At 41.6% G+C, this 18114-nt stretch overlaps 1 protein-coding gene and 1 pseudogene across 1 annotated transcript; one reads left to right on the top strand and one right to left on the bottom strand.

The window, feature by feature from the left end:
* Positions 1-3205: 3205 nt before the first annotated feature.
* LOC125903856 (10 kDa heat shock protein, mitochondrial-like) lies at positions 3206-3489 on the top strand (annotated as a pseudogene).
* Positions 3490-10096: 6607 nt separating this feature from the next.
* LOC125903089 (G-protein coupled receptor 26-like) lies at positions 10097-15804 on the bottom strand. The gene is made up of 3 exons (XM_049599758.1): positions 14738-15804; positions 13831-13944; positions 10097-12838 (listed from the first exon to the last, which is right to left on the bottom strand). Exons 1-3 carry the CDS (start codon positions 15505-15507, stop codon positions 12562-12564), a joined length of 1161 nt encoding a protein of 386 aa, XP_049455715.1. The 5' UTR covers positions 15508-15804; the 3' UTR covers positions 10097-12561.
* Between the last annotated feature and the right edge of the window lie 2310 nt (positions 15805-18114).

The raw sequence follows: 18114 nt of genomic DNA, 5'->3' as shown, positions 1-18114 counted from the left end.
ATGAAAAAGGTGGAATCACCTGTCAGGTGCGTTTCATAGCATCAGCTTAGAGCCTGAGGTTTATCAAAAGGGTTTATCGCAAAATGATACGAGGCAAAGGTACAGCGATGTTTATTTGATGTTGGGGAAATAAGTAAAGTGGCTGTGAATGGATAGGAAAGTGAAAAGAGTTTTCGTGGGGTAATTATGCTGTTGTGCCACTGTCGCACTGAGTACTCCAATTATTGCCTGTGACAAACAAAGCCATGTACTTTAAAATGCTTTATGAATGTTAGGCAAAAGAAATGGATTTCATTTAAAGGATAACTTCGGTATTTTTCAACCTGGGCCATATTTCCCCATGTGTATGTGTGCGTATGATTCATAGGTACAACTCGTTTTAAAATTGGTTCAGTATTGAGGGAGGCGGATGCAGCCAGCAGCCGCGAGGTAGATATGGGGGCAAATGCGTTCTGTATAAGTTTGAGCATTAAAAGTGTTTTTTTTTTTTCGCCACTGACCGGTTCAGATCACCAGTGCTATCTCTGTAAATAGCATAATAAGCGTTTCCCTGACCCTTCACCTCCTCCCGGCTGTGTGTGATGTCATCTTGCGAGAGCTTTGCTCTTTAAGGTCATTCTTCACCTGTATGCTAACAATAATAATAATAATAATCTTTATTTCTAAAGAGCTTGTCAACACAGAGTTACAAAGTGCTTTACATTTTAATAATTAAAACAGACAAGTTATGAAAACAACAAATTTTAAAAGAACTGACAAAAACACTCCTTCAGTTTACATTTTGTACAGTGGAAATAAGAGTAACACCAAGGGACAGGTGCAGTAGCTCAGTCCATAGGGACCTGGGTTGGAGATGCTGGCTCAAGTCCCCATCTGGACCAAATATGGAGCATGGACTGGTAGCCAGAGTGGTGCCAGTTCGCCTCCTGGGCACTATGATGCTCTTGAGCAAGGCACCGAACCCCCAACTGCTCGGGGCACCTGTCCATGTACAGCCCCTACACTCTGACATCTCTCCATTTAATGCATGTGTAGGTCCTGTTTGTGCATGTGTGTGTATTTCAGGCCTGTGTGTATATGACAACAGATTGAAAAAATAATTGACTTTGCCCTCAAGGATTAATAAAGTGCATCTTTTTCTTTCTTCTTCTCCTAAAACACTAATATATCTTACAACACATGATACATTTCACAAAAATGGGTATGTTTGTGTCATTTGTATTAGATCAATAACTGGGTTGAAAATCCAAAATCTGGCTCAGGGACAAACTGAAATACTGTGAAAATCACACATAAAGGGCCAATATTATATAATAAAAATAATGACCAATCTATAATTTAATTTTTTGTATGTTCCTTTTGGTTTCAATGAACTGTGACAAAAATAAAAAGTAGGAAATGTATTCTTGTTTTTCTTATTTCTGACAGGGACACAAAAATCACGATGGTTGAAGAATCAATCTTAAATTGAAGCACTGCTGGGACAAGTAAATGGATTTTAGCACGCTGGGAGTCTGCGTGCAGTGCTCCATCAATGAAGTAGGAGGCAGTTGTCTGAATATGTGCCTTGTATACTGGGCAGCACTGGTAAACATGGGCAGCATGCTAACTGGAGAAGTGAAAAAAAAATCAGAAAAGACCAGACAGCATTTGCGGCACTTATCTAAAGCACTTGATACAAGGAGATCACATGCAGCTGCCTTAGCCTGCTTCATAACGTGTACAAAGTTTTCTGAGGAACTTATCTCAGAACAAATGGATTTTACTTATCTTATCTTAATAAATTCTAATGTATTTATTCATGCCTCTGTATGTATGGCCTGCTACAGCAGAATATTTATCTCTCTGCCACCCACACACACCCTGCAAACACTGACTGAGATAAATGAAACACTGAAGCTTTTTCTGTATGACATTTCACCAGAGTCATACCATGTGTATAATAAAATACAATTCTATTATTTATGTATGATCAGTTTGTGTTGTAATTCCTTTGAGCTAATCTGCAATGTCAGAAGAGAAAACACTTTAATAAATTAATACATTTCTTCAAAATGTCCTGCCGTTGGATCACGTTGCTTTAATTATTTGATACAAATCAGAAGTTTCACTTCACAACCATCTGTTGCTGATCCAAATCCTGGATTCACACAAACTTTCTGCAGTTATTTTGTCCTCTGATCATCAAACAGATGGTTGGAAATGACTCACCCTGAAGACTGAAGCCACTCACTTCATCCCCTCGTTAGTGGTCAGCAGCACGACGTTTCAAACTCAAAACATTGAAGTGATCCACGTAGCATTCACATCAAAATGAAATGCTCGTGGTTACACCTCACTGTGTCTGCTGTCTTGTCTTGAATTTTGAGGAGGAATAAAATAACAAATATGGAGCATTTTCTACCCTCTGATCTATTTTTAAGCACAAAGCGGTGCAGAATTCCCTCCTCTGGAGTTTTGCTGTTGTTTGATGCGGAGCAGCATTACTCAGCTCTGGATGTAACCTAAGACATGAAGCTACTCTCGTAGGAGACGCAGCAGTGTTTCTGCATCAACTGAAAGATATAACAGATCTGTGTATTTATTGTTGGGGAAGTTTCTCTGCTTAGACTAATCTTCTATTTATTACGTGTGTGTCTGTCTTTATTTTTTCTTCTGTCTGTCCTCATCTCTTGCATCAAAGTCAGAAATATAATGACAAAACAGTGACTACATTTGAAGAAGACATACACCTCAAGCACATATTCACAACCTGAGATAGTGTCAGTAGATCATGCAAACCATTTCCATCGATCTATTTTCTGTGAATGCTCATCCTCTTAAGGATCGTGAGGGGCCCAGAGCCAGTTCCAGCTGACATTGGGTGAAAGGTGGGGCACATCCTGGAGCCTGGACTATCACAGGGTTTACACACAGGCTACATTCAGACTAAAGGCAAATCAGATTTGTTTCTCAAACCAGATCTTTAAGACAGACTGTCAGCACTGTTATTTACAAGTGGTCAGATCAGATTTGTGTGTCCACACATCACCAACCTGTCGAAATGTGTTGCTGTGGTAACAATGGAGGAGTCAGTAACTACGTAGCTACGCTGGTTATGTGACTGTCCAACATGAAAGTATTAGAAATGGAGGACCATGGTCAGAGCAAGAAATTAGGGTGCAGCAGCTTCACATGGACTCCCAGAGCTCTCACACATCCAAAAATGGCCTTCAGAAAATTCCTCCCCTTGTTTGACCGGGTGGTGGTGGAGTGCTTTACCACAGAGATGGTAACAAATGCTGCCAGAGAAGACTCAAGGCAAAGTGCTGGTCAGTGGTGGCAGCAGGACCCTGCTCTGTCAATCAGAAAAGGAACTTGCAGCCGGTCAGTGTGTAAATTGGAGACAAAGTACTTCTACCAGAGTACGATGAAACTAAAGTCACTCTAGACAGCAAAGACTATTTCCTGTTCCGTGATGGAGGCATCCTCAGTAAATATATCCACTGAGTTTCATAGTTTTGTTGCTATAGATCGTGTCAGTCCCCGTCATCATCCCCAGAGGTCTGTTTGCCTTTTCTTTTTCTATGTTATTGCAACTGTCAATAATTCTGATCACAGTTTGTTACAGTAATAAAGGTGAACTTTTAAAAAGAAAAAAGAACGAAAAGAAATGGCGGTCCATCATTTTGACCTCCAAACAATCATGCTGTGAAAATGCAGTGCAGGACTCCTCTGTTGCACCGGACAAACTCAGCAACAGATGCCCCGCTAACAGCAACATGGATTCTGCTGAGCACTTCTGTCAACCTGGATCTAACTTCATGACTATGTGCGCCGTGGGAGTGACAGAGGCAAATTACACTTTGAAATTTGAGCAGCCAGAGTATCCAGACTGAGACACATCTGTAGAAATCTCATTTCAAACCACCTCCAAATGTGGTTCGGATACGATTTGCAAAAAACACATCTCACATCTTTTTGTTCTCCAGACAAATCAATTTGTAGACAATGTGGATTTGCCAAAACAGATTCTCTAAACAAGACCATAGAGAAAGACAGCCATTCATGCTCACATTCACACCTACAGGCAATTTAGCGCCACCAGTAAACCCAATCTTTATGTCTTTGGTCCGTGGGAGGAAGCCAAAAAAAAAAACCCCCAGAGAACCATTCATATCACAGCACACCATCACATTTCATTTCACCCCATGTATTCCAACCCATCTGCTGATTATTCTGAGGTTATTGCTGGAAAGGCGGACCTTATAGATCTTATAGGTGGTCTCATCTATTCGCGTAAAGGTCTGATTGGATTAAGTTCTTAATTGCCTTTATTGCTTTGAATCTTGAACTATGTGGTGCTCAGGCTGTGCAGAGTGCTGCCAGGCAATTATTAATGCAGAAGAGAAACCCATCCCACTTTGATTGGTACTTGAATGGAGCATGAGAAAACTCAGATCATTAACATACTATTAAATGCCAGTGTCTACCATAAGGGTCTGTGCTTATCTCTAGGTTCCTGCCACTGACGACAAATCTGTAGAATCCAGGAAAAGTCACGATCAGGTTTCACTGCAATAAGCTGTAATATTATTGGTGTATAAATTAGATTACATTTTTGCTGTTATCTCTCCCTTTCTTTCTCTATCTATCCACAGAATACAGGAATCACCAGGGGCCTCCTCTATCCATTGTAAAGCAGGTGAAGATATGACTCCCACGCTCTGTCTCAGTTTCCCTTGTTCTGTTGCGCCCTCCTCCCTTCAGCCGACACCAGACCGCCATCAGATTCCACCGTTCAACTGTCTGCAACCCTAGTTTCTCCCATCATTCCCCCCAGCTTCCTCCCCTCCTTGTCCCTACATCCCCTCATCCCTAATCCCTCGAACTAGCTGTGTCTGTAGGGATGGCAATATCAGAAATCTCTCCATAACTATTTGATGAACTGCTGTTAAATTTAGATATTCATGCTCCCCTGAGGATAACGCCTACTATCTGAAGTGAGTTCATTTCGTTGACATTTTTGTTTTCTAGTGAAATATCTCAAAAACCATCATGTGGATTACCAAGAAGTCTGTCGCAGATATCCGTATTCCCCAGAGGATGAATCCTGATGTCTTTGGTGATCCACTGATCCCTCCTTCGGCGTCATCAGCAGGCTGACATTTGTGCTGCGAGGTGAAATGTCTTAACAACTGCTGGATGGATTACAGTGTAATTTGAGGCAGCAAATTTTTGCTATAGACACGGGCATGTGGATTAGACTTTGCCATTATATTATTATAATCTTCATGACTCCAGTTGAACTTCATTATCTCCTCTCTGAAAAACCAAAAGACTAAAATCAAAGCTGTTTGTCTGAAATCCTCAAGGGTCCTTGAGATTTTCGCTTCAAGGGAATGTCACTCTTTAAACACTGCTGCAAATGCATTTAAGACAAAATCATTCTACAACCCACCGCAAAAACAAATACAGCATTCCTGGACAGAAATAGATGGTCTCTTTTTATTGGTCCCATGAGCAGGGCAGGCTGTTTGCTTCAGGGTCACAGGGAATACCGAGACATCTGGGTCCAACATTCCCATGATTCACTTCACATTATATGCCCCTAGTCAGTCCGATAGCCCCACTGGCAGAGTTACGGACAAGACCATCAGAGGCTGAGGGCGAAGAAAACGAGAGACTGAGAGTAAAGAGACAGTAAGACAAAACGGAAAGACACATCTGCAGTATTCATTATCACTTCATGTTTTGGTCGTTGTGATCAAGTGGTTTGTGATGTCTGAGCGCTGACTGATGTGTAACACCTGCCTGTGTTAGTATGATTAATGAGCAAACCCGAGGGAGCGTGCAGTGAAACACATTGTTTGCTCCGCTGTAGGCATAAAGAAATTAAAAAGATCACTTAGGTTTTCTTAGTGCATCTTGGATGATTCATGCAGTTCAGTGTTGCTGCCGCTGATTAAAAGAAGTGGCTGTGCATGGGCGAGCCAAGTTACTCTGCCGATTTTCCTTACTACGCAATCAGTTAAAAAAAGAAAAACATACATCAAATTAATCTATCTCTTGTCTTGTCTTCACTTCCTATAATCTTGTGACTCAATAAAGCTGCACATATTTTTCAAAATTCATCTCATCTGTGTTGAATGTCAGTACTTACTATCTAATATTCTAGCCAGGATATTCTGTGTCTATCAAGTCTGGTCAAAGGTTTTGTATCTGAGCTTTACCCAGCAGCTTCCTTCATACAATATTTGGACATATTGTATGTATCTTTCTATTTGGTCGAAAATCTGTATTTGACATACGGATTTGTAAAAGCTTGCATGATAAAGCCATATGTAGTGACTGCATGGCAGCTTAGCATATAATTTAAAGGGACAGTTCACCCCAAAATCAAAAATACTTATTTTCCCTCTTACCTATAGTGCTATTAATCTATCTGGACGGTTTTTATTTGAGTTGCAGAGTGTTGGAGATATCAGCCATAGAGATATCTGGCTTATCTTGAATATAATAGAGCTAGATTGTGTACCAAAAAAATATATTTGAAACACTCAACAGCAATGTCTCTTTCCAGAAATCATGACCTGGTTACTCAAAATAATCCACAGACCTTGTTGTGAGCAGTTTCATGTAGGAACTATTTACTTCATTCTAAACTACACCTGCCCACTGTATCACTGCGCAGAAGGAAGCGTGCATCTACTGCTGGCTCAAGTAGCACCACTGAGCTACCTAATGCTATATAGCTCAGCTCAGGATGCCTTTAATGTTTACATCTTGTGCTTTCCCTAGTCTCTCGTCCATGAGTAGATGCACTCTTCCTTCTGCGTTGTGATTCAGTTGGCATGGGAAAATAGTTTCCACATGAAACTGCTCACAACAAGGTCACTCATGGAGCAACATGTCATCCACCACATATCCAACTACAAGCTTAATCACTTCTTTGTAGCTGCAGCTGCCCACAAATAAGATCCAGTTTTAGTTGTCAAGCCAGTGTAGGGCTACAGCCAACGTCTGTGGCTGAGAGGAGCTCACCTTTGGTGGGGTGTATCTCCTGGAGCTTCACGTTGTTGTGTTGTCGTCATAGTCAATATTTCAGACCACAGGTTTTAGGATGAGTCTGCTGATGTGACTGGTTTTCAGTCAGTAGTGGGTCGATAACAAAAGGAAATTTGTAATGAGTTGTAATATACTGTATATATCATCACTGAAATTTTATTAGTAATTAGTTACACTACTCATTACTGGAAAAGTAATATCATTTTGACATAGTTCTGCATTTAAAGCTCATGAAACACAACAAATTAGCACCTCAGATCTCTACTGACATTTTTCCTTCATACAGTTTGCAGTGAGGTTTTATCAGGACAACTTTTACTTTATGAGACTGGGAGAACTACCCCTGCTCTGGCATCAGGGCTGTGTGAAGTCAGCCAGTGCACTCGTCTTCCCTGCCTTCCTCCTCTGCTTTTTTGTACTTCCCACGCACTGTAGCTTAATCACAAGGCTACGTGTGCAGCGTTTTGTGTACGGCAGGTTTGTGTCTGCCTCTCACCCACTCACTGAGTCTCCCAAGGAGATTAGATATACGCACACCTCCAGACTGGGGATCCTTCCAAACTTTCTGAATACTGTCCACTAATTGCCCTTGATTGGCGTGCTCTGCTGAATACAGTGATATGATAAATGTAGCTTTTGCCCCCCTGGTGAATAATAAAAAAGCAGCGGAGGCAGCTTTGATGGGTGACAAGTCGTGATTGTCTCATGTGTTTGATGGAGACAGAATAGATATTGTCGCAGGCACTTGTTATTAAAGTGGGTAAAGTGGAAAGAAGGAGGTTAACCGGAGAGTTTGTGAAGGATAGATGATAGTTCAAACAAAAGAACTGCCATCTCAGATTATTTTAGAGTATAATGGCTGCCGACTCAAAAATCACAAAAATAGCAAGTGAGGTCGTCAGCGCTGACAAGTCGGTGTGTAATACTTTTAGTGACGCACAGCAGCAGAAGAAAAGGAATGTGTTTCAGCCCCAGGATTTCCTCAGCGTTAATGGGACAGTTGTGGGTGTGAGCCCTTGTACGACAGCAGCCAGGAACCTGGTGCCGCCCCTGGGCATAGGAAGTACAGGCGAATGCGAAGGGTGCCGTCATCCACAGGGGGCGCCACAAATGGGGGAAGAAAAAATCAAAATGTTTATCTTTTACTATTTTTTTTTTCCTAATATTATTACTCCTATTATTTTTGAATATTACATAAGGCCACAACAACATAACTACATAGCAAAGCCTACTAAATAATAGACAGGTGTTTTTCTGGGCCCCACCCACTGGTGTTTGTTACACTTTACCTGCTCTCTGTGGGAGATGGGTGAGTTATCCAACATCACGTGAACCCTGAAACACTCTGTATGTTATCAGTTAGGGTGTAAATCAGTTGGTCACTTTTTTTAATGTATTTACTACAAAGGTTATGTACTGGTTGAGTTTACTTATGGACATACATGTGTTTTCTACAGTGTGTACATCAATTGGTCACTTATCTGTTGTTGCAAAAACATGACATGATATGTGTCTTCACCTGACACAAAAATCAGACAGAGCTTTGAAAAAATTAAATAGATTTTCTGTATTTTAAAGGCTTCATACTGTCAGAGTAAAGTAAAAACTAGGGCTGTCAAAATAACACGTTAATTTCAATTAATTAATCACAGAAAAAAATGATGCGTTAAAAAAATGAACGCCGATTATTCCTGTTCTGTGGTGCCCTTTGACCCTGTGCGTCACTGAAGGCCACAGTGGCTTTGTCACATGTTGGAGGCAGACAAGACGATGCTGCTTGGTCCTGTGAATGAAACATTTATCTCTGAAAAAAGCCCAGATGGCTCTGTTGATTGGAGCACCGTTCTCTGCAATTTTTGCTGTAAGGAATTTTTGTTCCATTGGAATACTTTAAGTCTGAAATATCACCTCAATGCAAAGAACTTAGCAGCGAACCCAGCGGTCCGAGCTAGCACAGCCTCTGATGCTAGCCCTAGCAGCCAGCCTTGTCAAGCCACACTCGACCAGGTGTTCAGACACAAGCTGAGCAAGTCTACCTGTGACCAACTGACTAAGTCCCATACAGAATGGATTGCATTTGCAGACCAGTTTTGGTGGTAGAGACAGGGGACTATTGTGTCCAAAATCCAGCAACTTTACTACGAAACAGCTGCCAAAATTCATTTGAATTGAAATATTTTAAATACTTTCACAGCAAAAGTTGATGTATGTGATTAATTTAGATTAATTAATCACAGAGCATGTATTAAAATTTTTTTAATTGCTTAACAGCCCTAGTAAAAACAAAACATGCTGATTTGCCAGTGTTGTCAAAATGAATCAAATTTCTATCATCTATCCTCACAAGAAAAATAGTAAATTGAATCAGTATTTTCTTAGAGGGGGGAAGATAGATGAGGAGGCTGCAGATTCCTAGAATCTATAAGTACTGCCACAGCTGCACAAACTTGGTGAGGTTGTGCCTACTTTTCTTTTTCTTGGCTCCCTGTCTTCGTTTCCCACTCCCTATAGCAGCTCTACAATTAAAACAAGCCTTTAACTCACAGCCCCAATGCCTGTATAAAACGTCTTTGTTCTGCTGCCACATCAACAGCAGCAGTGGTGGGTGGAACACATCTTAAATGATTTTTCAAATTAATTATTCCTTCTCCCTGACTTAATCAGCGTGGGAGAATAAAGGTGTTAAGATTTGGCAGGCTTGTCTTTTGGTAAAGCATTGTTCCAGCAGAAATTAACTGCCTATGCATCATTTCAAATCATATAGCAACGAGTAGAGACATTAATAATACATGCGGAAGAAGACACTTGTTTTAAAATGTCAAAATGCACAGCATTTATTGCAATATCATCACAAACGTATTTAGCAAAAATCAGACACAGCTTTGACAAAAATAAATAGATTTTTCTGCCTTTTAAAGGCTTCATACTGTCACAGTAAAGTAAAAACACAACATCCTGATTCGCCAGTGTTGTCAAAATGAATCATTTTTACAACCCAGACGTCACACAGCCGCTCAAACGGCATGAGCTGGAATGTTAATTACACGTCACTGAATAGCTGCTACCACATTCGAATAATATTTCACCCTGTTTTGCCCGATGCGACGATACAATGTGGTGGTATTACAAAATAAATATTACTTAAAAACTCTCTTACAATGCGACCAGACTGCATAACAGGCTCCGTTATCGTTTTTGACCACAGCACACAATACCAATTAAATGACAATGTGAAGGTTTCCTCTGTTGTGTTTTCATTAATTCAGAGAGCTCATAGTCTAAAAGGCACTTTAAAACTCAGGCCTCACAGCTACAACATACAGTCATTAATGCTGTATACACCGACATGCATACAACATGACTGTACTGTTAAAATCATCTATATTCTATCATCCCTCCAGCACATCAACTACTTTACCCAGCCATCATTGAGGTCAGAAGTTATGCATGAATTTTAGAAATTCAGCCATTCAGTTCAGAAGGGATGTAAAATTTGTTACACTTAAATCAGGTTTTTTTTTTTTTTTTACATAATATAATATACAATACTGACTTGAGGTAATGAAAATACTCTTGGTTTTACTCCTGTGTTAATACATTACTGATCCGACCAAACATTTAATAGCATCAGAGGATGTTCACACTTAAGAATGTAGCTGTCCTCTAGTGTTAGTCCACATGTAAGACCTGCTGATCCATCTGGGAGTGACAACAGGCTCCTGGGTCCTGCAAGTTGGAGGCGGGGCTACACTCTGGTTCACATTAATATGTGCCGTCAATGACACAATTAACAAATTAGTCACCATAATGTCCATGTTACAGGCTAGTTGACACAAATTTACCAGTATGCTACAAAAGAATCTCATTAGTCACTCTCTGCAGAAGAAGACAGTTTTACACAAGCCGTTACAACCCACACACACAACCTACAAAAGTGGTTGGATTGATTCTTCTTTTAAGGATAAGACTGGAGATATTCTACATGTTTCAATGAACAGATCCTACTGGCATTTAATGCCTGTGTAGCCGAAGTAGATGACACTTCTGTGCCTTATGGGGCTTTCACGCCGCTGCATGACAACTCACCACTGCCAGTCATGTCAATGAGGAGAAGGCAGCATAGGGGTATAAAATGGTTACCACCCATGTGAAAGTGCACAGATTTCGCTCTGCTACGCTGAGCTCACTGTGTTGAATTTCAGGCGGTAGCAACCTTGCTTTAGCTGATCAAACAGTGGGCATCACTGGAAACAAAAAGAAGACAAGATGTAGTACCCGATCATGTCAGTGTTTGAATATCGGGCCTTATGGTGCTAGAAACTTATAACAGCAACCAGAAGAAAAAAAACTAGGCCTAGGATAACATTTCCACCAAATTTTAGATGACGAGTAAGTTGTCCAAATATGTAGAAATCTTTGGTATTTTTTGTGATTTCTGTTGTCTAGCTACAGAGTGCAGATACAAGCAAGCCTGTGCTTGTACCATTGCAGCTGTGGACTGTAGTGGCAATACTGCGCTGTGGTGTACAAGCAGCTTAAGACCTCTACTGTTGTCCAAAAACTATTAAAAATACCTCTATGAGTTGCACTGGCTGACATGTTCCTTCAATTCAATCAATCAATTTTATTTATAAAGCCTAATATCACAAATCACAATTTGCCTCACAGGGCTTTACAGCATACGACATCTCTCTGTCCTTTGGACCCTCACAGCGGATAAGGAAAAACTCCCCCAAAAAAAACCTTTAACGGGGAAAAAAACAGTAGAAACCTCAGGAAGAGCAACTGAGGAGGGATCCCTCTTCCAGGACGGACAGTCTCATAAACATGGGCTCTGTTGTTTATTTTGATTTAATGTCCTGCTGCTGTAAATATCAGCTTGTGTACCAAATCTGCTGCTGAAAGTCCCCTACAGATGCACTTTTAATTCCTTTTAAGGAACATCTACAAAGAAAACTGCAGTGCTCAGTCAACTGAGGAAATGATTTAGATTTGTTTAAATAAAATAATTTATTTGTGACCTATTTTAAGACTTGTGTCCTGAGCAGGAATGAAAGAACTTGGGGCTGAGTGCCACGGACATGCTGGGAAAAAGCCCTGGCTAGATGGTAACCCTAGAAGAAATATCCCTGTCTCATTAGGTTTAGGCACAAAAAGCACTTTGTTAGGGCGAGGGGAAGATAATGGTTTGTGTTACAATGATCACTTGAAACATGGAACATTAAATCTCGTGACAACCATCTAGACAAGACTCTGAGGAAAGTATTCAGAGATGGACTCGTGTGCAGTTTGTTTTGATCTCTCATCTGGCAGTATGAAAATATAGAATATCACCAGCCTCGTCCTCCAACAACTAATTAAGTGAAAAGCTCACTCTGATATTACACCAACACACAGAGGTGAATCTACTGTCATACCGCCTTTCTCATGAATGTTGACATCAAAGTAAGATGTCAAATCCAAACCACCTTCAGCACAATAAAGTACCCTAAATGTCTCTCTGAGTGATTACTGTCACGGGCCGAGTGGCTTGTTGGCAGGTGGCTGGATGTTGTTGGTTGTGTTGCAGTTGTTGTCGCTCCTCACTGCGCTGTTCTCCATCCTGAGGGAGGAGGAGTTGAGCGGACTCCTCTTGAGGACTTTGTTGGCCAGAAGGTTGCAGGTCTTCCTGTACTGGTGCCGCAGCAGCGAGTAGACAAACGGGTCGCTCGCTGCCTTGCTGTAGGCCAAACATTTGGACAACACGCCCCAGTGAGGGTTTATGGGCCACGGGGAGAAAAGCTCTACAATTCTACCTCAAATGAAGACAAAAAGAGAAAATAAGTCACACGTTATCCTTGAGGAAAACGCAAACCAACTCTTAGTAAGTGGAATGGAAGATATCTAAAGCGAATGACCCTCTCCCAGTGATGTAATGTGGTGAAAATGTCATCATTTCACTTCACTGAAATGTCACCACTGTGCTGGGGAATGTGAACTGATGGGTGTCAGTTTCACTGCCTCTGGATTTCTTGCTCGTTAAATTCATTTTACAACAAATCCAGTGCTTGACACTTCCTTTGTCCTAATAAATCAAAGTGAAAACCAGCAGGAGCCTTGTTTTCTCTTTAATCTGTCTTCTTAACGAGCGTGATCTCCTTAAGTCTAACATGTCTCACCACCGCACGCCTCCTAATGTTTGCACAATTCTAACAGCTTCTGACAGGTTGCCACCACTAATACTGGGGCTAATACTAATGAGAGCCAGTGATACCATCACTGACTCATTTGCTATCTCCCTCTGTCTCGCTCCCTCTCCCTCTCATCTCCCCAGTTGTGGAGACTAACGACAAGGATTAGGAATGTGTGTGGAACCAGTAAGCTGCGGGATAATGAAAAGGAAGCAGTTGAATATGTTTAAAATGTTACCAGATAACAAGACAGCATTGGAAATAATTATCGCCATCTGTGTTCTGGTGATAAGGCGAGTGTAAGCACATTAGCAGCAGAAAGGTAAGTGAAAACCCAAAATCACTCTGTCAAATCGAGAGAGAGTCTTGGGAGAGTTGTTCTACTTGTGAATCAGAACAAAGAAGATAATTTGAATCTTTTTCTTACAGCTAAGTGAAGACAAGATGTGCAGAATTCAACTGTAGTTTAATCTCACTGACGCTGAATGTAAAGCATTTCTTTTCAATCTTGTGATTCAAAAGGAAGGACGAATTCACGTTTGATGATACTGTACATGTTGTTAATCACCTCACACATAAATCCCCATACACAATACTATCAGTCACTGCTCACCTTGTGATGACATAAGGGGTGAAGCACACCACAAATGTGCCGATGAAAGTACTGATCTTCTTGGTGGCCCTCTGCCTCCTCCGCTTCTGCTCATCCAAGCATTTCTGCCGCACACTGCCAAAGCACACAAGCACAATTATCCACCCGGGAGGCATGATCAGAGACACGCAGACATAATGAAGCAGTCCGCAGAGAAAACATGTGGGATGGACAGGAGGAAGCCAGTGAACTGTGCGCCCTGTCTCTGAAGATTGCAGTGGAGAAATTTCACACTGTGCGTTTATCAATTATGTTAATGGAGGGTTTAATTATTTGACTAAATCGGGATGGATGGCGGATGATGGGAATACGGAGAATGAGGAAGGCCTTGGTGACCCTAATGAGACATGATAGTGTAAACACTGACTGCAGGCGGGCTCAGCAGGGTTTAATCATCATCAGTGGAGCATTTTAAATGAATGTGTGGTCCCACAACGTATACTGTTATACAGCAATTAGATAAAAGTCTAAATTTGACAGGAATCCAACGTGACATTTCAAATTGCTTGTTTTTGTCAAACAAAAAATTCCAAAAGAACAGACAGGAGTTGAATTAAAATGATATAAGCAGCAAATCCTCAAAGTGGAGACATTTCTTATGAATAAATTGATTATGTTTTTGTCCATCAACTGACAGCAACTAAGAGAAAACCAACACCATCATCATCCAGTGCAGGTTTTCAGGCATAACCACACTTTTAAGCACACACAACGTCTTAACTGCAAATAGAGCATGCTCTGATTTTGCCACGGGATCAAAATGTTCCTTCTGCTCACCATACTGAACAAAATGAAAGGGAACAGACACACAAGCATTTCCGTCAAAGACAAATGGATTAGACTGAGTACATCTCTAATGACTGTTTACCTGGGGTGAATATCCACAAGCAGCACCAGCGTCTGCATAGTGATCACGTCGATGCGTTTACAGTGAAACCTTGCAACTTTGAGCACTTTCAGGTACGTTACACACAACACGATCAGCGTGAGGAGGAAAGTGAGGGAGTGCAAAGCCACGGTGAATATGATGAACTGCGTCCCGGCTCCCTTGGCCCTGACACTGCAGAGAGTGCACGATGCGTAAAGGTGATGGTACCCGACCCAGGAGCGGCAGGTGGCCACTGTGGAGAAGCAAAGTGAGTGAATCCACGTGTACGCCAGCGCTATCACTGCGTCCCGGTGCCGTATTCTGGAGTGGTAGCTGAGTGGGAACACAACAGCCACCCATCTATCGATGCTGAGAGCTGCCATGCTGAGCATGGAGTTAGTGGTGAGAAAAGTGTCGAGGAAACCCACAATTTGGCAGAAGCCGCTGCCTCCGGGGTGGCCCGTGGTGATGAGCCCGATCAGAGTTAGTGGCATGTTGGACACGCTTAGCAACAGGTTGCAAAACGTCAAGTTGAGAATAAAAAGAGCCGGTACCTGTTTGCGGATCTCTGGGTTGTACAGAAAGCAGATCAGCACCACAACGTTGGACAGCAGCGACACGATAATAATCCCCAAAACCAAAACGGAAGCAACTATGTCCGCTGCGTCCATGGTGCTTCCTCTGAAATATCCAGACTTTTGATGAGTGCATCCACAGTCCTGATGCGAACTGTCATCGTGAGCTGCAGTCACAACATATATGAGTCCCATACATTGTCATGCTTACTCTCCCCGGGCTCCAAATGTCTTCAGTAAACGCAGCGGTCCCTCCAACAGCGTCCGCACTTCAGCCGCAGGTAATTCATAGAGAGAGAAAGCTCGCCTGGCTGTTATGAGGAAATCTGGGAGTCCGTTTCATGGGAATGGGGTCACAGCAGGAAGCTTTTTTTTCTCGAGAGGCGCTGCGGTAGTTTTCAAGCCCCCTTGCTGCCTCTGGTCTCACAGCTCAAGGTTTCCTGGCTGCGCAATTGCGCATTGACACGATGGCAGCTTTGAAAAGGGCATGAAAGTACTTCCAGCTTTCAGTCTCTGTGGCTCTGTAGCTACTTATATTGTCCTCTCTGTCAGTCTAAAGCACGTTGGTGCACCCCAGTTCAAAAATAGCCTTTTGATGTAAAAAATAGAAGCACGACGCACGATTGCGTAGCTGGTGGTAAGGCTGATGTCACCAGCATCACGTTGAACACATGAGATTATTTGTGCAAATAGTACACATATAAATCAAGTTCTTGGGTGTTAAAATAACACAGTGTAACTCGTTAATTGATAATTATTTTGTGCAAGTCAGTGCCTGACAAGGTAGAATCACCACTTTTTAAATAAGAAAAATCTCAGCAGCAAACACTTACAGTTTAATCTACTGCTTAGGGAGCATTGCGACATAGCAGGGAGACCCAGAGCCTCATCAGTGCAGTGTTCAAAGCCTTATATGGCGCTTCACCTAAATGGACGCAGTGCAGCTGGACTCCTCCATCCAGATTATTATAGTGGTCCAGAGTACAGCAGCAGCACCACAGCCTCTGGTTTACAGCAATACTCTCTGTGTACAGCCTCCAATATGGTACAGAGGGAATATTGTGGTTTCTGGCCCATGACCTAAAATCATGCTGGTGTGTGTGTGTGTGTGTGTGTGTGTGTGTGTGTGTGTGTGTGTGTCAGTGAAAGTGGACAAAAGGACCAATATTGCTGTCATTTCTGCAGCAGTGGTGCCTACACCAGGATTAAGATGAACAGGGGTCATAAGGTCATAAATAATTAGTCATGAAAGAGCATCCTCTACAGTAAGAGTCCTGTATTTAAACATTTTACATTAGTGCAAACATGAGAACAAGAATATGAGCAAAATGCCTATGCTTCGCCCCCTGCGATGGGCCCCACCTGCTGGCAGCAGAAAAAAAGGGTGGTTTACGAACTATAACTTAATCATTAATTAATCTAATTCTAGATTAACATGTGACATAAAATTGTGGTTGCTACTGTTATTTATTTATGTTATTTATTATTTATCCTCGTGCTACACATGGTAGGCCTACCTTTAACTTCAGCTAACTCTACAATGACGTCACAAGGCTAACGTTACTCCTCTATAATATTTGCTAAATATAGACATGTATGCAGTTAGCTAACCTCTCTAAAATTACTTTAATACTTATCTCTAAAGTTTACCTGAAATAATGGAGGCTAACTTTGTTAGCAGCGGTTCAGCATGGTCAAGCTAGGTGTGAAGTCCAGTCAGGTTGCAGGTGTTTCGGATTCAATTGCGACCATGTTAACTGGCGACTTTCAGCCAGAAGTGTCTGTGGTTGCCGTAGTGACAGCAGCTGTTTTCAACCAAGAAGAGAATATGTAGCTGTCCTTGCGAATGCCTCTTTGTTAATTTTTTTTATTACAATATTAAAATAAACATGCCATATTAGAGAACTATACAGCCATTTTAAACGTAGAAAAACAGAAGATTTTCACGAGATTCAAACTCACTCCATAATATGGCACATTTTTATTTACACATGCACCAAAGACGAAACTGTGGGCCTATTTAGAAAATTTATTAGAAATATGAGTTAAATTTAGGCCTACAGGAAATGCAACTTGTTCCCTTCTTGTTTTCAACATTACGTCACAAGTGCGATTCAAAACACAACTGAGTGTTGGTATGTCACTGGTTTACTCAAACAAGAGTCCAAAGACGAATAAGATTGGTTGTTTTGACACTGTAATGGAAAAGTGAACAAATAGGCATTCACAAGGACAGCTATCTTCAGTTTGAAAACAGCTGTTGTCGCCAGTAAGCATGGTGGCAATTAAATCCAAAACACTGGTGTAGGTGGGCGTGCCCAGAGCTCGTCTACAGCTCCGCCCTCTCGTCCAAATATTTGCACGTCTGGCTCCAGAAATCCAAGATGGCGACGGATAAAATGCTAAACTTGAGGCTCCAGAACGGCCGTCCACAAACCAATGGGTGACATCACAATGGCTACATCCTTTATTTTTACAGCCACAGGCTATGTCCGGAATCACTCACTACTATATAGTGGACTATATGGTGAGTACGCCATTTCGTGGTGCCAAGTGCCCAGTGTGGGGGCAAAAAAACACCACTGCGCATGCTCAAAGCCCTGTTGCCTTTCTGCAATCTGATTGGCTATTTTTTATATATACTACTGTTGACGTCATTTGCACGTATTTGGCGGACATTAGCATGAATATGCGGATTATCTTCAACTGTACAAATGTTAAACAATAATATTAAATAAATATGAAAGCCTTTTGTAGAAAACCTGAGAAACACAGTGCCCGCACCAGCCTTAGGATATTATT

The sequence above is a fragment of the Epinephelus fuscoguttatus genome, linkage group LG16 (assembly GCF_011397635.1).
Source record: "Epinephelus fuscoguttatus linkage group LG16, E.fuscoguttatus.final_Chr_v1".
Classification (NCBI taxonomy): domain Eukaryota; kingdom Metazoa; phylum Chordata; class Actinopteri; order Perciformes; family Serranidae; genus Epinephelus; species Epinephelus fuscoguttatus.
The sequence above is the reverse complement of the archived record's forward strand: the minus strand, read 5'-3'. Positions and strand labels throughout refer to the sequence as shown.